The sequence below is a fragment of the Sinocyclocheilus anshuiensis genome, unplaced genomic scaffold (assembly GCF_001515605.1).
Source record: "Sinocyclocheilus anshuiensis isolate Anshui unplaced genomic scaffold, SAMN03320099.WGS_v1.1 scaffold1287, whole genome shotgun sequence".
NCBI lineage: Eukaryota > Metazoa > Chordata > Actinopteri > Cypriniformes > Cyprinidae > Sinocyclocheilus > Sinocyclocheilus anshuiensis.
In genome coordinates this window covers 513,669-539,153 of record NW_015539958.1, presented here as the reverse complement: position 1 = coordinate 539,153, position 25,485 = coordinate 513,669, and the positions used below count along the sequence as shown (strand labels likewise).

At 38.8% G+C, this 25,485-nt stretch overlaps 1 protein-coding gene across 1 annotated transcript in view; it reads left to right on the top strand.

Moving 5' to 3' along the window:
• Positions 1–13,594: 13,594 nt before the first annotated feature.
• LOC107687007 (zinc finger protein 385D-like) overlaps positions 13,595–25,485 on the top strand; it is an 88,790-nt gene continuing 76,899 nt past the window's right edge. The window contains exon 1 of the mRNA XM_016484146.1: positions 13,595–13,769. Within this exon, the coding sequence (XP_016339632.1) occupies positions 13,721–13,769 (49 nt within the window). The 5' untranslated portion in view covers positions 13,595–13,720. The remainder of the gene's footprint in view (positions 13,770–25,485) is intronic.

Sequence of the window (25,485 nt, the reverse complement as noted above, 5' to 3'; positions counted from 1 at the left end):
CTCGACGCCGGCTCACATTGAAAATGAATGACTTCCGGCCACTTTGACGCTCTCGACGGCGGCGGTGTGAATGCACGGTAACCGCGGCGCGACTTGGACGTTGAGGGCATTGGGAGACTATTCCACAACTTGGGGCCAACAACAGAAAAAGCACGGTCACCTCTGTTTTTGAGACATGCCCTGGGAACTTGCAATAAACCAGAATCAGCGGGTCTGAGTGCTCTTGACTGAGTGTATGGATGTAACAAATTGGATAGGTACTGTGGAGCCTGATTATGGAGAGATTTATAGACAAACAGTACAATTTTAAAATCAATTCTATATTTGACTGGCAGCCAATGCAATGAAATCAAAACTGGTGTGATAGACTCATGTTTGCGCTTCTCATAAAGAAGCCGAGCCGCTGCTTTCTGAACCAGCTGCAGACGAGAAACACATGACTGAGGAGCACCGATATATAATGAGTTGCAGTAATCCAATCGAGATGTTACAAAAGCATGCATAACCATTTCAAACTTCTTTAGAGACAAAAATGGCTTCACCTTCAGAAGACGAAGATGATAAAAACAGGACTTGACCACCGCACTTATCAGCTTATCAAATTTAAGATTATTATCGAACCAAACACCTAAGTTTCTTGCACATGTAGTTCTAAGAAGTTCAGATTCAAAATCATGTACACAGTGGTCATTTGAGCCAAACAAAATAAATTCAGTTTTACTTTCATTGAGGCTTAGGAAATACAGACTTGAAATAATAAATAACACATAACTACAACTTGTCTCTGTGTGGTTAATGGGAAAAAATATCATAGGGGAACTATGGTAGACATAACATGAAGCGATGACCACTGATATAAGCACCTATCTGCAATCAACACAAACCTGCGGGCATTGCTGTCTTTCATCCTGTGGAGCCATTGTAAGGCACGATGATCAGTCTCTAAAGTAAAGTCTTTACCAATGAGATAATACTTCAAAGTATCTAACGCCCACTTGATAGCCAGTGCCTCTTTCTCCACAGTAGAATACCTAACCTCACGGCAGAACAATTTCCGACTAATATACTGCACTGGCCTTCGATTTTCGCTGTCCCCTTGCAACAGTACGGCTCCTAGACCTACTCCTGATGCATCCGTTTGCACTGTGAAAGAAAGGTCAAAATTGGGGCTTTGCAACATTGGCCCCTGACACAAACAGTCCTTGAGATCTTGAAAGGCCACCTCACACTCAGGTGACCACACAACCTTTTGGGGGCTGCACTTCTGAGTGAGGTCTGTGAGTACTGCAGCTCGGATGGAAAAATTGGGAATAAAACGTCTGTACCAGTCTACCAGACCTAAAAAGGACCTCACCTGCTTTTTGGTTGTTGGAGGTGGGCAAGAACACACAGCCTCCACTTTGTCCACTTGAGATTTAATTACCCCACCCCCCAGCACATACCCCAAATAAGCCTCAGGCTTTGCTAAATGACATTTAGTGGCATTAACCACAAGCCCAGCGTCATGAATTCTCGAGAATACAGCTGACAGGTGCTCCAGATGGTTTTCCCACGACGAGCTGTAAACAACCACATCATCAATGTAGGCCGCTGCAAAGTCCTCAGTACCTCTCAATACACAGTCCATGGTCCTCTGAAAAGTGGCTGCAGCCCCATGAAGGCCAAACGGCATGACCGTAAAATGATAGAGCCTACTTGGGACCCTACAAGCAGTCAACTCCTTGGAAGTGTCAGTCAAAGGAATCTGCCAATACCCTATAACGTTAATGCACATCAGCAACTCACCAGGAACACCAACAATCTCAGACACCTTGGTCCACGCATCATTTATTATTTATTTATGTCCCTGTACGCAAACAGGGACACGTCATAGATTATTGGGAAACCCGCCACAGCAATAATCAACCTCTCCTCCATTTTGCTTGGGAACTAATGTGGTCGGAACCAAAGTTTACAGGACTGCGTTCTCTGGAATCCTCTCAAGTGGTGGACTTCTACGTTCCGATTGGTTGCCGCCGAACCACGTTATAGCTCATTACCATAAAGTTGACCTGATTTCAACTCTCCTCGACGCCCTCAACGTCCAAGTCGCGCCGCTGCTCGACGGCGGCTCACATTGAAAATGAATGACTTCCGGCCACTTTGACGCTCTCGACGGCGGCGGTGTGAATGCACGGTAACCGCGGCGCGACTTGGACGTTGAGGGCATTGGGAGACTATTCCACAACTTGGGGCCAACAACAGAAAAAGCACGGTCACCTCTGTTTTTGAGACATGCCCTGGGAACTTGCAATAAACCAGAATCAGCGGGTCTGAGTGCTCTTGACTGAGTGTATGGATGTAACAAATTGGATAGGTACTGTGGAGCCTGATTATGGAGAGATTTATAGACAAACAGTACAATTTTAAAATCAATTCTATATTTGACTGGCAGCCAATGCAATGAAATCAAAACTGGTGTGATAGACTCATGTTTGCGCTTCTCATAAAGAAGCCGAGCCGCTGCTTTCTGAACCAGCTGCAGACGAGAAACACATGACTGAGGAGCACCGATATATAATGAGTATATAATGAATCGAATCGAGATGTTACAAAAGCATGCATAACCAATTCAAACTTCTTTAGAGACAAAAATGGCTTCACCTTCAGAAGACGAAGATGATAAAAACAGGACTTGACCACCGCACTTATCAGCTTATCAAATTTAAGATTATTATCGAACCAAACACCTAAGTTTCTTGCACATGTAGTTCTAAGAAGTTCAGATTCAAAATCATGTACACAGTGGTCATTTGAGCCAAACAAAATAAATTCAGTTTTACTTTCATTGAGGCTTAGGAAATACAGACTTGAAATAATAAATAACACATAACTACAACTTGTCTCTGTGTGGTTAATGGGAAAAAATATCATAGGGGAACTATGGTAGACATAACATGAAGCGATGACCACTGATATAAGCACCTATCTGCAATCAACACAAACCTGCGGGCATTGCTGTCTTTCATCCTGTGGAGCCATTGTAAGGCACGATGATCAGTCTCTAAAGTAAAGTCTTTACCAATGAGATAATACTTCAAAGTATCTAACGCCCACTTGATAGCCAGTGCCTCTTTCTCCACAGTAGAATACCTAACCTCACGGCAGAACAATTTCCGACTAATATACTGCACTGGCCTTCGATTTTCGCTGTCCCCTTGCAACAGTACGGCTCCTAGACCTACTCCTGATGCATCCGTTTGCACTGTGAAAGAAAGGTAAAAATTGGGGCTTTGCAACATTGGCCCCTGACACAAACAGTCCTTGAGATCTTGAAAGGCCACCTCACACTCAGGTGACCACACAACCTTTTGGGGGCTGCACTTCTGAGTGAGGTCTGTGAGTACTGCAGCTCGGATGGAAAAATTGGGAATAAAACGTCTGTACCAGTCTACCAGACCTAAAAAGGACCTCACCTGCTTTTTGGTTGTTGGAGGTGGGCAAGAACACACAGCCTCCACTTTGTCCACTTGAGATTTAATTACCCCACCCCCCAGCACATACCCCAAATAAGCCTCAGGCTTTGCTAAATGACATTTAGTGGCATTAACCACAAGCCCAGCGTCATGAATTCTCGAGAATACAGCTGACAGGTGCTCCAGATGGTTTTCCCACGACGAGCTGTAAACAACCACATCATCAATGTAGGCCGCTGCAAAGTCCTCAGTACCTCTCAATACACAGTCCATGGTCCTCTGAAAAGTGGCTGCAGCCCCATGAAGGCCAAACGGCATGACCGTAAAATGATAGAGCCTACTTGGGACCCTACAAGCAGTCAACTCCTTGGAAGTGTCAGTCAAAGGAATCTGCCAATACCCCTTACATAAGTCCAGTGTGCTCAGATATTTGGCTTTTCCCAAATGCTCTACGAGTTCGTCAACCCTTGGCATGGGGTAAGGGTCAAAGGCAGAAATAGTGTTCAGCTTGGAGAAATCTACACAATCTCAATGTGCCATCTTTTTTCTGCACTAAGATGACTGGACTGCACCACTAGCTCCTCGATGGCTTGATCACCCCCATTTCCAGCATTACCTTTACTTCATTCTTTAACTCTGGGATGAGCCTTGCAGGAACCCTACAGCAGGTCTGTCGAACTGGACCAGGTGATAGAAGGCGGATGTCATGCTGCATTACCTCTGTTCTACCTGGTCTGTCGCTGAAAAGGCCCTCTGGGACCCGTGATTGAAGGTTTTCCTGCTGCTCTGTTGCCAGATGACTCAACTCAGGAAAGACAGGAGAATTCATAGCTGTCGGGACCTAAGTGATCACAGTGGGTCCTTGGAACTGAGGATAGGTGACCTTTGTTCAATTAGTGACCTGACTGATAAATCAATTGAGAAATAATATAGTGCATTTCAGGGAATAAAAATTGCATGTGAGAGTGAATATAGCAATTTTACCGTGTTTTCAAGAAACGCTGCTGGCATTATCACAATATCGATGGATTTTCATACCGTTTTGACACGGGTTGCACCTTACATCTTGCCGATCAAATAAATGATGTGATTTTTTGAAAGCGATAACTGCAGCTGTAATCGGCTGAACGGGACCTGTATATTCATTCATGAGACGTTCATTGGGGTGTGAAGGTGACTAGGGTCTTTCGATTACACTCTGTACACCTTAATGGTTTATTGATTAAATACATAATTAAGATCCACACAGTCAGTGAAATTAATAGACTGGAGTCTATTGGGCTTGAGGACAGCTCCCCAGAATAAATTACAAACCAAATGCTCTTCATCTACTTCATTATCAGAGTCAAATGTATTTAAAGTATTTACTGTCTACAGTCTCTCACACCAGGCAAATGGTTCTTAGCAGGTTTCAATTTCAAAGAAGCTTTATTAACATGATAAACACTGATTTACAATGCCAAAGCATTGATGAACATGACACATGTAGGATATATGTACAACTTTTGTAGTATAATCATAAGTATTGCGTGAGGATTGATGAGTCAACTTGATATCCATCTTCTAATTTGTTTTCTAAGTTTAACATCACTTTCTATACAACATACTTGATTCTGATTGATTTTAGTGGAAGCTTTTAAACAATCATTTATAGTTTTATAAATAATCGATGTATAAAATGAAATATAAACATATATTTAACACATATACTGTATATATACAGTTTAGCCCAGTAATAATGAATGTACATTTTCCATTATATGTTTTATTTTATATAAACCCGTTCCTAAGACACAAAAACAAAAACTGTGATTTATTGGTCAGACAGTCACTTCCTGCCTATAAGTGGGTGATTATTATCATGTGTGTTTGCCAAAGAAAGTGAGTGAATAATTCTAAACATGCTGCAGGTTTTTCCACCATATCTTTTAGTGCAGTGTATTAATTTAGTTTACAGCAGTGTATTTGTCCATGGATTTACACATCATTTTGTCCTCTGAGGCAATGCAGATACGTACATTTATTTTTAATCTTACAGTGTGTTTGTAATAAATGGCAAACCAGCGTTTATGGCTATCATGACACCAAGCATATTATTGTTTGAGTGTTGCTAATAAAATCAGTACATACCTGGATCAGAAATATTGGCTCGAGTTGAACATTTTTATTATGCGAGTTAAATATATATTTTTAAAGTTTATATTTCCATTGCTATTATTAAATGTGTAGCTAGTGTTTTACTGTCATTGTCTTCTAACAAATGTGTAACAGTACAGTAATGAGTATATGGATATTTGGTCACTTTATGTTGTTTTATGTTGCAGATGTTTGCGTTTCAATTTCTTCCACTTCGGGATCTGACTAAAGCTAAAAACATATGTGACCCTGGACCACAAAACCAGTCTTAAGTGTACATTTTTCGAAATTGAGATTTATATATCATCTGAAAGCTGATAAATAAGCTTTCCATTGATGTATGGTTTGTTAGGATAGGACAATATTTGGCCAAGATACAACTATTTGAACATCTGGAATCTGAGGATGCAATTTTTGGGCGGTGTTATACAAATCTTCCCACATCGTGACGTAGACATGTGGGGGCATGTTAGAACGAGCCGTTTTAGGTAGGCGTGGTTAACTCTTAACTTTTATAAAGAATATCTCTTTGGATTTGAGACTTTAGTCTTTGCAACTTTACAGATCTTCTTTATGCACCAAGAGCTTGTAACACTCCAAAGAGAAAGGAAAAATTTAAATCGCATCATATGACCCCTTTAAAGTTGTCCAAATGAAGTTCTTAGCAATACATATTACCAGAGCCGTAGAGAGAGAGAGTTGCGACAACTCCGTTCACTCCAATGGACCAGTTTTTTACAGCAATGGCGGATCGTGGAGCTGCTCAATAGTTCCCGGAAGTTAGCGCTCATACTATCAGCGCCGTAGATATGCAGCAGAAGAGACCGCTGTGACAAACTTTTAAAAGGTAAGACATTTTTGTTTTTAACAAAATTGTATATTATCAGCACAGCTAATCAAATTACCCTGTACAATAAAACAGATTATTATTAGATTATTCCTCACTTAATTCGTAGATTTACGGGATGTTATTCATTCTCTTCATGCAGTTTACTAACAAGCAAGTTGTAAGAACACACATATAATTATATTTATATAGAGAGGCTGAAGTTACCTTGGCAGAAGACCACGATGTCGTTTATATAGCAAACACGGACTTTTACCATGGTAACTAAAGCCTAAAATATGTTAACAAGGCAGGTAAGGATAGCTGACCACATTAATCCTCAAATATTAGAGGATTTTATCTTTTAAAAACAACACTAATATAACTACATATATATACTACGTATACATTATTTTATAAATAATGTAAATAAATGATTTTATTTTCTACTAATTACCAACAATCACAGTTCTGTCTCTCCAACTCAATGTATTTCAATTGCTCGCTATGAACTTCCTGGAACTATTTGAGGTCTACGTGAATCACGTGACGATCGAGCGTTTTGGACTTCCGTTGACGCAAGTCTCTCTTTCTATGGCTCTGCATATTACTAATCAAAAATTAAGTTATGATATATTTACAGTAGGAAATTTACAAAATATATTCATGAAACATGATCTTTACTTAAAATCCTAATGATTTTTGGCATAAAAGAAAAATCTATAATTTTGACCCATATAATGTATTTTTGGCTATTGCTACAAATATACCCCAGCGACTTAAGACTGGTTTTGTGCTCCAGGGTCACATATATGGCTCTGTGACAGCACTTGCCAGCTTGAGTATCAAAACACACATATGCTATAAAGTAGGGCTTGGATACAGTGTGATGAAGTTAACCAATCACAACAGTGGGTGTTTACTTCTGTTTCTGCAAGAGGGTAACTCTCCCTAAAACTGAATGTTTCACAGAGAATGAAAATGATCATGGAAAATTATCATTTTTACAAATACTGGACCCTTTTTGGTGCAATTTTTTTTTGCAAACTTAATCAACTAGCCTTGAGAAACATAATATACCCTTTGACCTTTTTAATGCACTGTGATTATTAAACCAGTTAATTAAAAATAAGTTAAAATTTCAGTTTAAAATATATTTTTAAACATATGTGAATACCCCTGATAGAACGGTCTATGAAGCAATGATGATTTCATGAGGCAGTACATAGTGAACTGAACTAAAGGCTCTAAGTAATTGTCCAAATAAACATGGTACAGAGTGGATAGCGATCAACATGAGGAGAGTTAGAGGGAGAGGCCTGAATAGTTCTTATAGTGCCTTGAGCGCACAAGGCACAACGATTCTGGTCTGATGGAGCAAACAGTTAGTTGTCTGTGTGCCCATGTGTTGGGAAGGTTACTTTGGAAATGCAACAGATTACAGATTACAAGTTACTCTATTTAAAATGTAATAAGTAGTGTAACTATTTCAATTACTTTATTAACGTAATGTAACTGATTACATTTGATTACCTTTTGATTCATTTTCTACATTTCTAAAGAATGTTTTCAACTGTTAATCATTTTGAAACATTTGAACTAGGAAGGCTTAAAATTACAGTAGCAGGGCTACTCAACACGGATTACTGTCAGACTTTAAAATTTCATCACTTGAATTAAGATTATAAGCATTTAATTTTAGAGCACATCCATCACAAAATCAGACTTTAGCACCTCTTTTTACTTTGAGATCATTCTGAGGTTAAATACATATTATTTAAAATCATAACATTATATAGTTTAATAGCTATGATACTGTTTTTGAAATCAAATCTTTGCATAGCTATGACAGGAAACACTGGCATCTAACAATGCCTTGCAAAAACAGTTAATCTTAAAAAATAAAGCATATACATAAACTGAAATAGAAAATAAAACAGTTATCAAATAAGCATGTGTCCTATTCTGTGTCCTAAACTCCTGAAACATTGGTGCCTCATATTTTAGAGCAGTAAATGCAAATCGGAAAAGAAAACAATCAAAACTAGATGTAACATCCTTTGTAATCGTTAAATATTTCCTAAGTACTTGTAATTTAATTACACATTTTTTCTTAGTAACTGTCACAGATTACAGTTACATTTATTTTGCAATTAAATTACGTAATTCTGTTACATGTAACTAGTTACTCCCCAACACTGTGTGAGCCTGTCCATGTGCTGGGGATAGGGATCCTTGACAGTGACTTTAAACATATAAGGGAAAATTAATAATCTCTCTCTCTCTCTCTCTCAATCCTCTTTTTTCTAAGAGATGTAATGGAGGGTGTGCAGAAAAAAAAACATTCCATCAGTTTGCTCTCTCGTTGATTACACCTCTCTGAAAAGTAAGCTTGAAATGAAACAAGAAACGACATGAGAGTGAAGGCTGGAGGAGAATTGGAAGGAAAAGATGAAGGAATGCCAGACAGGATGCATATATTTTCTGTGGTCTCAACAAATGCTGTATTTTATTTTCCTTAAAAGCATTTGAAGCCAACAGTGGATGTACCAGTCTTGCTAACTCAATAAATAATTTCAATAATTCGTTTTTTATTCATCAGTATCAGTTGATTTTGGATATTTAATTGTGCTTATATTCTATAATAATTTGTATCTCCTATTTTTTTTCTCTTAAATAACTTTAAGAGAAATACTTAACTCTTAAATAACGTTAAAGAGTAATCTTTATAAACACAGGTATTTACTTATACTGTTAAATGTAATCTTAGCAAATCTCAAAATGAATATCCATTTCTCCTAATGTACATTATAATGTTGTGATGCCTACATTTTCAGTGTTTTATTTTTAATTTATTTAATTTACAAATAATATATCATTTTAATATTATCCGTTCACTGGTTGGAGGCCATAACATTTCGAACAATTAACAATTATTGACTTATATTGATTTTGTATAGAATTTTAATATTGGACAATGCAGTATTTTACTATAAGCTTATATTATATTACAGCATGGAACAAAAGTATATATGTATTGTATGACAGTATATAATGTTGAATTTAAAAATAAGAATGAAAATGGAATAGAATTATACAAATAATAAAAGCAACAACCAAGACTGAGGGTGTATGGATGCATAACAAGCCTTAGTTTCACATATAACAATCCTTTAGTTTCCAACAAATTTCGGAAAGCACAAAAAACAACTTTCAGAATGTGAAGAAGAGAACTTTCCTTTTCCTTCCAACCATTTAACTGAGAGCTTTTATTTCAGACCAATATAACACCTTGTTCAACCTAGAGAGTGTTGGACTTCAGCTTCTATTGTCTTTGTCTTGTTCTTTCACTTTTCCTTCAATCCATTAAATTGAATCTTTTCACAGTCCCTCAAAAGGCTCCATTCAACTCTAAATTTGAAAGTCCCTACTGTTTGAAAGCATGATGTGCACTTTACAGCCAGTTACCATGGAAACCAGGTGATTTAAATGGAAACTGTGGATTGGGTTTGAAAGCTAAGACTGATTGGATATGTTTTGATTTTGCTGACATTGTGTTTGTATGTTGTGTGTATGTGTGTCAGTAAGGTGGCAGTTGGGTGGAAATACAATAAGTGCATGTGTGTGTGTGTGTGTGTGTGTGCATGTTTATGTGGTTTATGAGGACACAAATTTGTATAATAACATGGGTATGACATAGGTATTACAACGAGAAGGTGATTTATGAGGACATTTTCAGTGTCCCCGTAATTCAAAGGTGTAGGGCAATAGAAAATACGGTTTGTACAGTATAAAAACCATTACGCCTATGGAGAGTCCCCATAAACCATAAAAACAAACCTGTGTGTGTGTGTATATTTAGGTGTGGTGTGGTATTCTGTTTCGTCCTGCTCCACAGGGTGGGACTCTGGTTTTATTTTAGTTGGCCACTTGCTGTTGGTTGATCAGAGCATCAGAGTAGAGAAAAGGATCAGTGAAGCTCTAAGTGTGTTTACAAGAGCATCCATCAGCCATGTGCTGAAAGCAATAAATGAGCACACAAATACCAGCTATGATATTCTACCTCTATCCAAATGCATTAAAATATCTATCCACAAAAGATGTACCTGTGGCAAGACCAAAAGCCATATAAATGTATTAATTCAGTTTTTAATTCTAAAAAAAAATGTACACAATGTACACAAATGTTTTAATTTGAAGGAATTTTCTGTATTGATTTTTTACAGGTGTGTTTACCTGTTTCATTATTTTGAAGTTTTCACTTCATTGCGTTGTACTTTAGGGTTAATGGACATTTTTGTAAAATTAATGGATAATGTCCTGGTGATGAGCTGCCAGTACCTTTTCTGTTATTTTACAGATTTATTTATTATAGTATATTACATTTGTGTGTGTGTGTGTGTTTTCTCATTTGTTCATAAATGGGGCAATAGATTTGACCAGTTGCGATTTATCCAGTTTTAGAAACAAAAATTTTCCTAATCAGCAAAATGTACAATTTATATTATATATGCCATATGCATGTTGTAATTTCAATTTCATGTTGTATAGGATTAGTAAGAAAACATAAAGTCAACCAAGACCTACAATTTAGCATGGACACCTGAAATAATTTTTTAGTGCTCTGAATTTATTCAGCTATTTCTGCAAATGCAAATATAAATCTTTACCCCATGGGCATCTCAGAAAGTTCTTGAAAGCCAAATGAGCTCTGATAAGATCAGTTAATTAGAAAATCAATAACAATTTCAGAATGCATTGTTTAAGAGTAGGCCCACCCACGATATTAAGATTAGAAATTAATCATGGTTAGAAAAAAATGGCTAGATTCTGGTTAATGACAACATTGACATGTTGGTGATTATAGCAGTCGTGACAACTATCATTTTCAGCAGCTCAATCTAAAACTGTTGTCACTGCGGTCATTAAACACAGACAAAGCAGTGGCACACATGCAGCTCATTGCAGCAGTTGGTGCAGGGGAAGCCTTTTATAGATGTGAGGGGATAGTTCATGTAATCGACACACTCTTCGGTTTATCTTGCTGTCTTTGAGGTGGGAGCTTTGAGGAAACCCTGCCGTACTGACGCCAGGCGCATTAGGGTGTGTTGATAGGGCTTACATTGAATGCACAGCATAATTTACGACTGCCAAACGGTCAGCATGTGGGAAGTTTGGCACAGACCACTCAGCTCAGGAGGAGGTGTCATTCTGAAGTACTGACACATTTGATGGGTCGTAATTTATAGTCCTGCCTTGTTTATTTATTTACATATTCAACCTCATCTTTAAAAGTTACAATTGTGAAACATGAAATGAAACCATGTGCTAACTGTGCTTATATTGTGCGTATCTCTCATTTTTGTATATTGATAATTTAATTGAAGAACAGGTTGCTGTATAGCATTGACATTTTCTTAGAGGCCAGGGAGGTAGTGGATAGGAAAATAATCAAAACTTTGGGAAAGCTTATTTTAGAGCTTAGTTAGCACTATGTTTAATTTTTGACCAGAATGAAAACGAGGATGTGAGAGAGAAAAGTTCAGTGTGTTCAATGGATTGTATGTTAACAACATGTGAAATGTCTAGCTGAGAAAACATCTTTCTAAAACACTTTCTGTAGACAAAAACCATAAAACAATTTTGAAAGTTGTGAGCTGTCAAAATTCCATCTAATCTAGAATATATACAGTGCAGAATACTAAGAATATATTGGAAGATTTGAAGAGCCCTGATCAGAGAGGGGGCCTGACGCAAACACCCTGCAGGAGGTTATATTATCAAATATTATCAAAATGTTCCCAAGTATGTTAACTGAATATTATAACAAATTACATTTTTCATTTTATTCTTATTTTTGACAGGGCTTAGCCATTAAAAAAAATCTTAGCCATTAAAAATGTATTATTAAACAAAAATCTATATGGCCTTGTTCTTCAGAGTTACTAATGTTTTTGCCTCCCTTGAGAGAAATAAAATTGACGAATCACGTGACAGGAGGCAGCGCCTCCACGTCACTGTGATTGGCTGCCTACCCTGTCAATGTTATAATCCCGCTTATCCTGTGAGCAACAGTTATGGTGCGTTCAAGTCATGTCGGATAGATCGTATTTACGAGTTGAACGCACATGAACGCCACCACAAAGTCGTTATTACCAGTGGGAAACTCGACATTTTCTTTAAGCACCGAGTTTCCGAGTTGGGGGCGTGTCGATGAGAAACATGGCAGAATCGATGGATGCAACGTCTGTAGTTGACGGTAATTTTTTGTTTAAATTGATAGTTTAGTTGTCCTATAAACTTAAATTGGTCATGTTCTTGTTACGCAGCTGAAATCCAAGTAAAAAATGCAGACCTTGTTGTATTTTCTTGTAATTTATTAAAAGAAGGTACACCGCCATCTTGTGCTGACTAAACTGACTTGAACGCACCTGACGTCGTAATTACGACTTGTCAACTCTTAAGTACGAACGTCCCAGGAGGACTTGAACGCAGCATTACAAACCAACTAGTGAAAATGCATGGAGAAATTAAACTAACCTACTTGGATGTAACCACTTTTTAATCATGCCTGAATTGAAATGAACTTAATGTTACTTCCTGGTCTAAGTTATAATGAGACCTTCATGATCGGTGATATGTTACGCTTAATTCAGATGCTCTCTAAATGATCGTAAATACCAGTTACCGCATTGGAAGTTGCATATGAACTACCCCTCAAATCATTAACAATACAATATACGCATATTGTAATTTTTACATGGAGGACAGTGAATGAAGTGGACAAACCCTAGCTGTTCTCCCCAACCACAAAGTACTTGAACTTGACACAATTAAGCGCGTGAAGGCTGCATTATTGACTAATGGTCTAAAAAGCATCAGGTGACCATAATAATAGCCAAACACTAGTTAAAAACGCTAAACTTGAGACTTCTATGTAACCTGTTTTACGTAGTATATCAATGTATAAAAATATATATTGTATCGGTTAGCCTACTTGTAATTACTTAAGCATTTTAATTCAGAAACATCAAGTGGAACTGGAACATGAATTTATATTGGATAAACAACGGAAGAGGGAGACTTTTGCTTCCTGCACTAGCTACAAACCGTGTGTGATAGTTTTTAAGAAAGGAAGGTCTGGAAAGTTCCCCTGAAGAGAGCTTAATTTCTTCGGTCCCGTTAGTGTGAATGACACGCGCTTTGCTGGAGAGCTGTTTGGTTTGTGACGCACGGGTGACCATTGAGCTGCGCGAAGTGCTCAGTATCAGTTCAGTTCAGCTCAGAAACACGTACGCTAGTAATGTTGGGCTCAGAGGACCACGGAGAGACTCGCAAACGAAACGGTACAGGTAAGCGCTCCTTTCATTGACTATACTTTCAGTATGACTGTCGGTTTAGATTGAAACGGCAGGTGTTCGACCAAAACCGAAAGGAGGATAAGTTTGGATGCGTGAGTGACATGCTGTCAAAGACGAACAAATGATTTATATCCGTGTCATCAAATACCGACTGAAATAAACTTATCTTGCAAGAATGTTGAAACTGTGTATAAAAAGTATAACGGAGATATTGTAGAGGGAATTAATTTGAATTTTAAAGCCATTTTTGTCGTTCTGCTCTGTGATAAAGCATTGCTACTTGTTTACTTTGCTGTCAAAACAGGCAATATTCCTCTGGCATCCTGATAATGGATGAAACTTCAGAAATGCCGTGTGAGAGCTCATTGCTTCAGACAATAACCCCGTCATGATGAATGTGCCTTGACATTTATCATATTTTTCAGTTCATTGATTTTATTACAAGCACATTAAGGGGAAATAGAAGGAGGGTCTTGGTTTCCCCATCATAACTTGGAAAAGTATAACCTGTAGTTTTTTATATATGCTTTTTATGTGTAATATTCTCTGACCATACTGTAGTTTATCATATTTGAACTATATTTGCTGCCTTGTGTGTGTTTTACTGAAAACATTTAGGGTAAAGTAAAAAAAAAAAAACAGCAAACACATTCCATTCCATTCCAGTCCTTAAGTTTGGCATATTGGTTTGTTCGCTGTGCTGCAAATCTGACATACATGACAGGCTGCAAACGATGACCCAACAGCAGTTTAAACGCTTATCTTAAAAATGACAACATGATTATTTCATCAGGCATTCTAGTAAATGTGCTTAAAACGGGAGTTGTACTTCTTGTCCTGTTTGAAATATCCATCAGGATCTGCTACCACCATGGTTGTGAGATGGAACTAGCCCACAACCCTACCTCAACCCCTAAAACATGCATTAGGTGGATATGTATATAGTGTGGGCTGATCATTCTAGAGATAAGTCCATTTCACCGGTTTGGTCTGAACTGTTGTTTGCATGTTTTCTGTCTTAATTTGAGTTGATTTGGCATCCAGTAGATACACAGGATTGTCCACTTTCTAAGAGCAAAAAAAGACTTAGACTAAGAGAGTCATTCTTCTGAAGAGGGATTTAAATATGATCATTTTCTGGTTAGCTTATTCACTTTATATGTGTATTTGTATTTGTATTGTCGTTTTTGAATGCCGAATGACAGTGCGCTCTCAGTTTTGGTATTTGATCTTATTTAGGTGAATAAGTTTGGCTTTGAAATATTCACTTTTAGAGAGATGTCCATGCCTTAATATATCTCCTTTACATTTCAAATCTTTCCTTCGCTCATGATCCTTAATCATAATTTGAAATTGCTGAACACCAATTTTCCACATTTCACAGTGCGAGAGTGAAAGCTCGTTCTGCATCGCATAGCAGATGTGTGGATCAGAGATGCTCATCTGTCTCTAGAGGCAATACGAGAGATGATGCATAGACTCAGCCAGTCTATTTGTCCACTCTGACGGGTCTGATATTGACAAATGAAGACCATTTTAAAATGTATTCTATGCCTTACTTTTTTAACATTGCTTTTTTCCCACCTCTTTCATTATGTGCGAAACATGCAAAAGTTGATGTGTATTTCAATGTCTGTCACGGGTGTGTTAAAAATAAAGGGCTTTTTGAAAAGCTTTGTTACATAAAGTATCAGGAAGGAAACTGCTTACAATTTAAAGCAATGCTTGGCCTATTTCAAGCACAGACTTTTTGAAGAACACAATAACTCTAATTTACATAAAACACCTCTTCTCCTCGAGCTGCGTCACTCCTAGTGAATGCCACATTGTGATCTAAGAGAGGAAGTGCTTTATTCTATAAGACCAAGGCCATTGCTTCAAGGTGAGCACTAAGAGGATGATTAAGGACCAACTCAAATAATCAATCTAATTTACTCTTGAGGTTTTATTATATAGATTCTCAAAGATTTATTTAAACCAACCACTTTCCCAATCCACAGCGAGCGACATTGGTCTTTCCGTACTGGATGTCGATGGTCTTCTTGTGTTCTGAATAGGTGCCAGCGGCACAAACAGATAAATCACACAGGGAAGAAATGCTTTCAGCTGGGCCAGGATGATGTTGACGCACTGCCTCTTTTGCAGTGATCATGCCTATGTGCACTTTGCTTTTACCTCTTCTGTAGATTCAGTCTTGCTACCTGTCTCAGTTATGAAATAGGACTGATTTACAAATACAAATGCTTTTAGAGGCACTGATTTGTTGGCAGGGGGTTATAAATGTCCAATTTCCAATAGGCATACAGACCACACAAGTGATGCTGTGTAGAGAATGCCAGCTATTAGGATTTAGCGTGAAGAGGCAGCTGTTGATTCTCTTGGCAGTACTGGCTTGTGGAAAGGCTGGATTTTCTCATATTCTCTTACAGTCAGTGTATAACACTGGAGATTTGATATTAGACTAGATATATTTTGGCAATGTATCTTTGGTATGCTTATTTATGTTTATGACATTCTGCCTGCATCTCTTTTTAAAGGATTTAGATGCAGTACATCTATCATTATCTTCATTCAGGTAATATTGAAAGGGGCTATGTATCAAACAATATTACAGTCTGAACTGATCGTTCTCTTACTTGCCGGGACAGTAAATCATTGTTTACAAAGTTTCATGGCTTCTCCTCCACAACAGCTGTTTAGTTAATTGGTTAAAGAAAACATTCAATTTCTGCCCATTTAACAGAACAAGACATGTAACCAGTGCCATATACTTGTTTTGCTTTTATTTTTAGTTATTTTGGTCTACAGAGAATTTCTTCAACGTACCGTAAATTTGGTTCATCTATTCTTTTTTTACTTTCATTTTAATGATAATATAAATGGCCGTTATTTCAGTACTATTGTATCTAAATAAATTAAAGTTCTAAATTACTAAAATACTAAAGTACTCACTAGGGCTGTAAAATCGATGAATCGCGATTAATTGATTTTACAGCCCTAGTACTAACATTAAAAACACAACACTGAAAACCAAAATGAACCATTTTAAACACTGCACTGTAAAAAATTATTTGTTGGTTTAACTTAAAGTTAGTAACTTGGTTGCTTTAAAATGTTAAGTTTATTGAAACTAATAACTTCAGTTATTACAAAGATAGTGATTTTGTTGTTTCAACTAATATTTTGTTCTAAGAATCAAAGATTTTTTTTACTTAATGTTGTCTAGTTGTCATAACTTTGGATTAAATATTGTATCAACTTATTCAAGCAATCAAGAGAATTAAATACTTTCAAATTTAAGTTCACTCAACTACATATAGTTTTTTATAACAATAACCTAAAAAGTTTACGTGGTTGCCTTAAAATTATGAGTTAAATAAACTCAACTTCATTTAATTAGAAGAGAGTTTTACTCAAAGAGATTAAATTTAGGTGTTTTATATTATCTGTTTAAATCTTTATATATTATCTATTAAAATCATACCATAACAGCTTCCAGGACAGCCAGGAACCTGAATTTCACAGTCCACATTGCTAAAGCGGTTATCCTTAATGTTGTTTTGTTGTCATAACTTTGGATTAAATATTGAATCAACTTATTCAAGCAATCAAGAGGACTAAGTAAACTTTAAAATTTAAGTTCTCTCAACTACATATAGATTGTTACAACAATTAGCCTACCTAAAAATTTTACATGGTTGCCTTAAAATTATGAGTTAAATAAACTTCAACACAAGTTAACATGACAAACGTTTTGTTAACTAATTATCCTGTCATAACAGGGAGCACAAATAAACCATAATTTAAACATTCATGTTTATTAAAACATTCACATATGTCAGGGCTCTCGTGGGAGGCAGAGATGATTCAAATAGCATTCAATAATAATTCAATAATAATCCAAGGAGAAAAGGGATATCCAAGAACACACAGGGAAACACGAACAGCACACATAACAATAAACAATAACCCGCAAGGAAGGACTAAAAGGGAGCAACTTAAATACACAGATCAAATGAGGATAATTATCGAACACAGGTGAACAGAATTAACTAATCGAGGGAACTAAGGAAAACTGGGTCAAGGGACTGAAACAAGGCAGGAGAACCGAAAAACACAGAAAACAAAGTCCAACTGTGAGAGTGCTCCCTCCTCCGGCCAGGCACAACTTCGCTCTGTAACGAATCAACAGAAGGAGGAACTGAGGGGGACTTAGGAGGAGGATAAAGGAGTGGAGCAGGGATGGTGACAAGGGATGGCAAAGGGCACGCCAGAAGGCAGGCAGTCGACCAGGGCAGCGTCGATGGAGGGAGGAGCCATGGAGGGATCAGGAGGAACCATGGCGGACCAGATGGAGGGAGGAGCCAGGACGGAGACAGAAAGAACCAGGGCGGACCAGACGGAGGGAGGAGCCAGGATGGAGACAGGAAGGACTTGGAGCAGGAGGAGCTAGGCGGGACCCAGACCGCAGCCAACATGACCGCCCATGGTGGAGCCGATGGAGGGAGGAGCCAAGGCGGAGGAAGGGCTGACAACTCCAGGGGGGCGACTGACAGCGGCAGAGCAGGTGGGAGAGGAGCCCGATGTGGAGACGGAGAGCCGCAGAGCCAGGGCGATGGGGAGGATCCGGAGGGCCAAGGCAGAGAAGATGGCTCAGGCGACCGAGGTGTAGGCAGGGATCCGGAAGGCCGCGGTGGAGCCGGAGCAACAGAGGACCAAGGTGGAGCTGGAGGGAGGGAGGAGCCCAACGGAGCCGGTGGGACAGATCGACAAGGTTCAGCCAGAGGAGTCCTGAGGCGATGGGGGGGTCGACGACTGACCAAGCTGGAGGGACAAAGAAGCCCAGCGGAGCTGGTGGACTGACGGGCCACGGCGGAGAGGAGGGAGCTAAGAGCCATGGTGCAGCTGCTGGGTCGATGGGCCGAGGCAAAGTCCGGGACTCAGACGCTGGTGGTGGAAATAAGGGATCCTCCAGACACGACGCCAATGGAGACTGGCAGACCCGCGGCAAACCCACATCACAGATAGTGGGCTGAGGATGAGCTGAGGGGCTGGCAGGATACAGTGGCAGAGGGGCAGAAGATGACAGCCGACTGTTGAGAGGAGGTGGGAGAGGGAGCCTGGGTGGAAATTTGTGACTGGCAGTGAGTTCTGGGATGGTGTGTGCTGCCCACACACACACAAAATGGTGACACCCATCACAGGGAGTGCCACGGACAGGGGAATGACCTCCGTGTTTGTAGCAGGACAGATTGACAGTACTGGGCAGACGAACGGTTCATAAACGGCCTCCTTGGCCATATCGGGACAGGCAAAGAGTTCAGAAGACAGGAGAGGAGGTATGTCGGAATAAGTCTATAAGATCCTCTGAGTCCAGCTGCAGCTCACCCTCAGCGGTGGAACAGTGGGCAGGGCTTTCCTCCACGCCCTCGGTCTCCACTGTATAATCTTCCGTGGTGGGCCTTGTTGCCAGCTCACTTACCTGGTCAGACATTCCATGAGGCTCTGGCTGCGGGGCCATCCTCAGCTCTGTCACTCCATTAGGCAATGGCTCGTCGGTCGCGTCAGGCTCTGGCTCTCCATCTGCGGTGAGCTCTGGCTGTTTCTCCGCACAGCGGAATGGTGTTTGGCTGGGCTCTGGGTCCGAAGTGGGGCTGGTGAGTTCCTCATCAGTGTGGCAGACGGTGAACGGGGATCCGTTTCTCACCAGTACCCACTCCACAAAGGCGGTGAAATTCTCCCGAGGACCATCTTCGGACAACCGCACTCTGCAAGCGGTGTTGAGGCTCGCGTTGTAAAACGTGCAGAGGCAGTTGTCCGGGTAGCTGGTGTAATGAGCTACTTCCAGGAAGAGTCTAGTATGGTCCTCGAGAGTGTGTTCCCCCTGCTCCAGCAGGAGGAGGATGAATTCGGGATTGTGGATCATAACAGAAAAAGGAAAACTTTCAAAAATAAAAACAAAATGTGGGGACACAAGCCGTTAAACTTTTTTCTGGCCAGTTATTCTGTCAGGGCTCTCATGGGAGATAGGCGCACGGAGACGGAGATGATTCAAATAGCATTTAATAATAATCCAAGGAGAAAAGGGAGATCCAAGAACACACAGGGAAACGTGAGCAGCACACATAATAACCGGCAAGGAAGGACTGAAAGGGAGCAACTTACACAGATAAAATGAGGATAATTATCGAACACAGCTGAACAGAATTAACTAATCAAGGGAACTAAGGAAAACTATAGGTCAAGGGACTGAAACAAGGCAGGAGAACAGAAAACAAGGTCCAACTGTGACAACATATTAACACTGCACTGTCTGAAAGTATATATATAAGTGTACATGAATGTGAAAATAACTGCTTGAATAAAAACATTAAATCCCCAGATCACCAAGATTTCTTCTTCTATTGCCAGGACCACATCACTGCAGATTGATGGTGTTCACTTTTGTCACCATAATTCCAACAGTCATATCCTTGATGAATTCCTGCTCAGAACCTGTATGCTTTAATATAAACAAAGGGAAGCATTAAAATGTGCTTTGCAATCTTAAAGCTTACAGACTCCAATAAATATGGGCACTTAGAAAGTCAATAAATTTACTTACAACTTTGTCCACTCCAAACTCTACAATGTGACAGTTCCCATAATGTCTGTATAGCACTTCGATGGATACAACTGCAAAAGGACTGTGCTGATCTTCAGTCATTCCAGAATATCCATAAACATGAAAAATACAGAAGCACGTTAAAACAACACATATAAAATAATAAAAAATAACTATATAAATACATCTTTAAAGAGAAAGTCAAATGTCATGACAAGTTTACATTTCAATTACCAAAGCCCTACTTTACATTCCAGATGAGGATTTTAAATTACATAACACATGAAATTAGAACAAAAAAAGCTAATTTAACACATTTGTGTCTAATATGTACAATCTACATTTTCAGAAATGTATCTTGACTGTTTATACAAGATATTAGCTATTATTACTGTTATTAAAAAAAAACTATAGTTTTTAACGAATGTCAAATGCAATATACTTATGACAGTATATTCATGCAGCATTACAATGGGTTCTGGTAAGCCTCAGAAAACAGAAAGAGATAACTTGTATCAGCAATATCAAATGCACGTGCTCCAAACGATGCTCATTCGTTTTGCTTATAACATGCATAAAAGGGACAGTTCCAGTAGTTATCATGTTTTTTTCCCCCTAATTTTTTTTATCTATGTGTAGTGTATCTGACGGGCGTCTTTTAGGGATTATAAGATGCTGTCAAATTTAAATACGTTTTTTATTTTATTTTTTTCCCGCCGTTCTACATTCAGTTGTACATATTTTGAGGCTTCAGAGTGCTGCGAAACTAACACTGGCATACATATAACTAGAAAATAAGATGCTTTTAACCATACTTGTACTCTTCTTAGACATACGTAATTTAAAACATATATTAAACCAATAAATATACATATTTACTTACTGTACCAAATCTGTAGATTGAGAAAATTTCCAAATTTTGTGGAGAAGCTCACCAAGATGGCTGATGAATGTCTTCTGTCTGCAATGGTCTTCACGAGTTCTCGCGTTAAGTGATGTTTAGAATGTGATATATTGTTATTGAATTGATTCAACACATTTTTTTAAGATGATGGAGTTGTCAACTTACAAAAAAATCAATAAAACAACTAAACTGCAAAATAATTTTTTACAGTGCTGGTGAATTTAGGCATTATAGCATAATTGAACATTATATTGTGTACTGTATGAAAATATTCATTTAAAGATTTGATAAAGATTACATTTAACAGTGTTATTAAATTATTAGTGTTTTTGAAGAATTATTTTCACTGAGTGATAGATGATATCAAAAAAAATGTAAAAAATAAGGCAAAAGAGCATGCACAATTAAATAAATATTGGTCAGTATATATCCAATAATGACTGTTATCAATCAATTAAAACATTTCAGAAATGTGTCTATTTATATTCATGCTTACAAGTGCGAAGAGTATTTTTTTTTACTATTTTTGTTAGCTTATTTGATTGAGCAAAGATTAATAAACCGGTTTGCACCAGTTTTTTTAGTCCAACATCTACTATGGGAAAGTTGCCAGTATCACTACATGAGTATTTACCTTCTCAGTAGGTATGAAAATGCTGTTGAATGTGATATCTATGAATGAACTGCTCTTTCTGAACCCATTCAAGGTCTAATTACAGTGCAGTTCCTGTGTCTGATGTTGTTTTTGGGCGAAGTGAGAGACCATGAAACAAAGAGTTTTGAGGTGTAAAACAAAAACAAAAGAAGGACTGTTTAACTTTTATCCATCTATTTTTAAACCTAATTTCCCATTTATGTTGATAACATAAGGAACTTTAGTAAACCACCAAAAAAGCTAAAAAGTTTCAATAACTTGTAATAATGTATATTTTTCACATTTTATTTAATATTACCTTATAGAAGAATCATGAATATTATCGGGTTAGGCTAGGATTGTTATATTCTACCAGCAGGACTCATGTTGGTGGTGAGTGAATGCAAATTGTCAATAGGCAGCAAAATGACAATTTGTTTGATGATCTTTAAAATGGAAACTACATCATGATTGACTGAGAATGAATGAACGATGTAACTGGTTTTAGAGTCTTCCTGGTTGTCCAGTTTTTTACTAAGTTACCTGCTATAGGTCAATAAACTCCCCACTGGAAGGGTTTCAGGACAAGCACGGCGGATACAACTCAAGCTACTTTTGAGATTTTTATTGCGTACACATACACAATAATCATTCACAAGCAAGGTAGCCTGAATGCTACTGCTACGCTAGCCTATCAGCTAGTTATATGTGACGTTTTAGCTCGTCAGTTAACTAATCAGTTAGGATGCTAGGTTATAAAACCGGCAAGCGTACCAGTCCTGATCAACAACAGAATGAAAATGAAACAAGGCGGCGCTTGCGCACTGACTAACTACGCATATACAGATACACAATCTAGTGACTAGGAACGACAATAAGACATATCCGTAACCTAGTAGGATTATAACATATATGAAATATAACATAAATGTGCCTGCATTTAGAATAAGATGGTAAATATACACACCTATTTCTTCAAATACCCCAGAACATAATAACAACATCTATCATTTGTAATATACATACGCAAATAATAGTGACACCTGCTGGAAAGTTCTACACCTCCCACTTGGCCTACTGATTCTAAAATCCAAGTAGGCCACCATAACCAAACAATTCACTTCTAGATATGAAATCCTCTTCATGACCATGCAAATAACATCGCATACTTGGATATGAACGTATTATGTTACAACGTGAATAACTATATCTTCAAGGAAGTTTTAATGTCCAAAACAACACACATTATCCTTGATGACATTACGATCTCCTTTACCGAAACACACTACCAGCCTCGAGGAGGATGGTAGCGGGGAAAGTCTTGATCCTTCACCGAAACAGACCATGGTGGGGATCCTTTATTCACCGAAACACACCATGGTGGGGATCCTTTATTGCTCCTCCACTGGAAGCAGAACCACCAACCTCCTAACATCCCTGTAGAGGATGGTGGAGGGATAGTTCTCCTCACCTCGGTTTCTCTTGGACTGTCCGTCGGAAACTGGACAACTTCGACATGTTGTCACTCTCACATCTCGTACTACACCCCTCGCATCAGGACACACCTCCACGACTCGACCCAGCCTAAACTGGCCCCTCAGTGCGTTCTGATCAGCTAACCATACCAGATCACCCACTGCAACATTTCTAGCAGGCACGTGCCACTTCTGGCGGATGTAGAGGTTTGGACCTGCCAACTGGCTCCACCACTTCCAGAACTTATCAACCTCAATCTGGATTGTTCTCAGACGCATGACGGGGTAAGTTGGATACTCAAACCCTCAGGAGCCCCCATTGGGTCCTGCGCGACCGAGCAGAAGTGAGTTGGGAGTGATTACTTCCACGGTCTCATCTTGTACCTGAGCTCTGGCACCGATAGGTCTCTCATTTGACAGATTAGCAGCCAGGTACAGAAGAGTCTGGAATTCCAGCGCTGTCAGATTACATTCCTTGCCAACACTACTTAACCCTCTCTTGAGTACACGAACTGCTGCCTCAGCTGCTCCATTCCGATGGGGAGAGTCCGCCGGGTGAAACACCCACGTCCAGTCGGTTCGTCTAACTACCGCTTTCTTCTGGACCTGATCCTTGTTCGGGTCTCCGATCCTGACGTTGGTCATCAACGATGGCTTCTCCTCCGCTCGGTGTCCGTGAATTCTCGAGCACGGCTCCGAAGGCAGTTTTATAACTGTCCAGTTTTTTACTAAGTTACCTGATATAGGTCAATAAACTCCCCACTGGAAGGGTTTCAGGACAAGCACGGCGGATACAACTCAAGCCACTTTTGAGCTTTTTATTGCGTACACATACACAATAATCATTCACAAGCAAGGTAGCCTGAATGCTACTGCTACGCTAGCCTATCAGCTAGTTATATGTGACGTTTTAGCTCGTCAGTTAACTAATCAGTTAGGAGCTAGGTTATAAAACCGGCAAGCGTACCAGTCCTGATCAACAACTGAATGAAAATTAAAAAAGGCGGCGCTTGCGCACTCACTAACTACGCATATACAGATACACAATCTGGTGACTAGGAACGACAATAAGACATATCTGTAACCTAGTAGGATTATAACATATATGAAATATAACATAAATGTGCCTGCATTTAGAATAAGATGGTAAATATACACACCTATTTCTTCAAATACCCCAGAACATAATAACAACATCTGTCATTTGTAATATACATACGCAAATAATAGTGACACCTGCTGGAAAGTTCTACACTGGTAGAATTAACACGTAAGCGTCCATTTCTACTTGCACACATGAGGGACTAATAAGAACTTTGACTATAGACCAATACTAGTGTTTGTATGTGTGTGGATCTGTTTCTAAGCTTTGAAGGGCATGAGGGTGATGACACCTGTTGGATAATAGCTGCACTGGAATGTAAACTGTTGGGCTGAATGCTTCGCTTTTAAATATAGGATTTTCTCTCTGTGTCATTCACTCTTCTCAGCTCATCACTCTCTCTTAATCATTCATTACCTCTTCAATCATTCTATTTTCATGGACGTGTTAGAGCCGGTGACGGAGGGAGACATGAGGTGAGAAACAAAGCGAGAGAATGAAATATCTGCAATACAAATTTAGGTTTACAGCACAGAGAAGCAACAATTAAAATTTTTACATATTATGTTTAGTCATTTGACTCTTTTATCCAAAGCGACAAATAAAATAGGAACAATGCTAGCAATTCATCATAAGAGGCAACAATATTTCTAGTACACATTGCCAAGTTTTAAGCATAAGAGTACACAAGCTGGAGCAGAAATGTATACTTTTTGTAACTTTTTTTTTTCATTTAGAGTTTCGATGCACTTTGTAGACATACTTTAACAAGCTAATTTACTTATTAAAGGGGTGGTTCATTGTTTTTTTCTAGGCTTGATTGTGTTTATGGGGTGCAGTCTAACGTGTTAATGCTTCGTTTTTTTTTTTAAAACGCATAATTTTTCACATAATTTACCTTTATTCCATGCTCTGTCCCTTCTCTGAGAAACGCGCTGATCATTTCCTGCTTTTATGAAGCCCCTCCCTCAGAAATAGGCGATGGGCT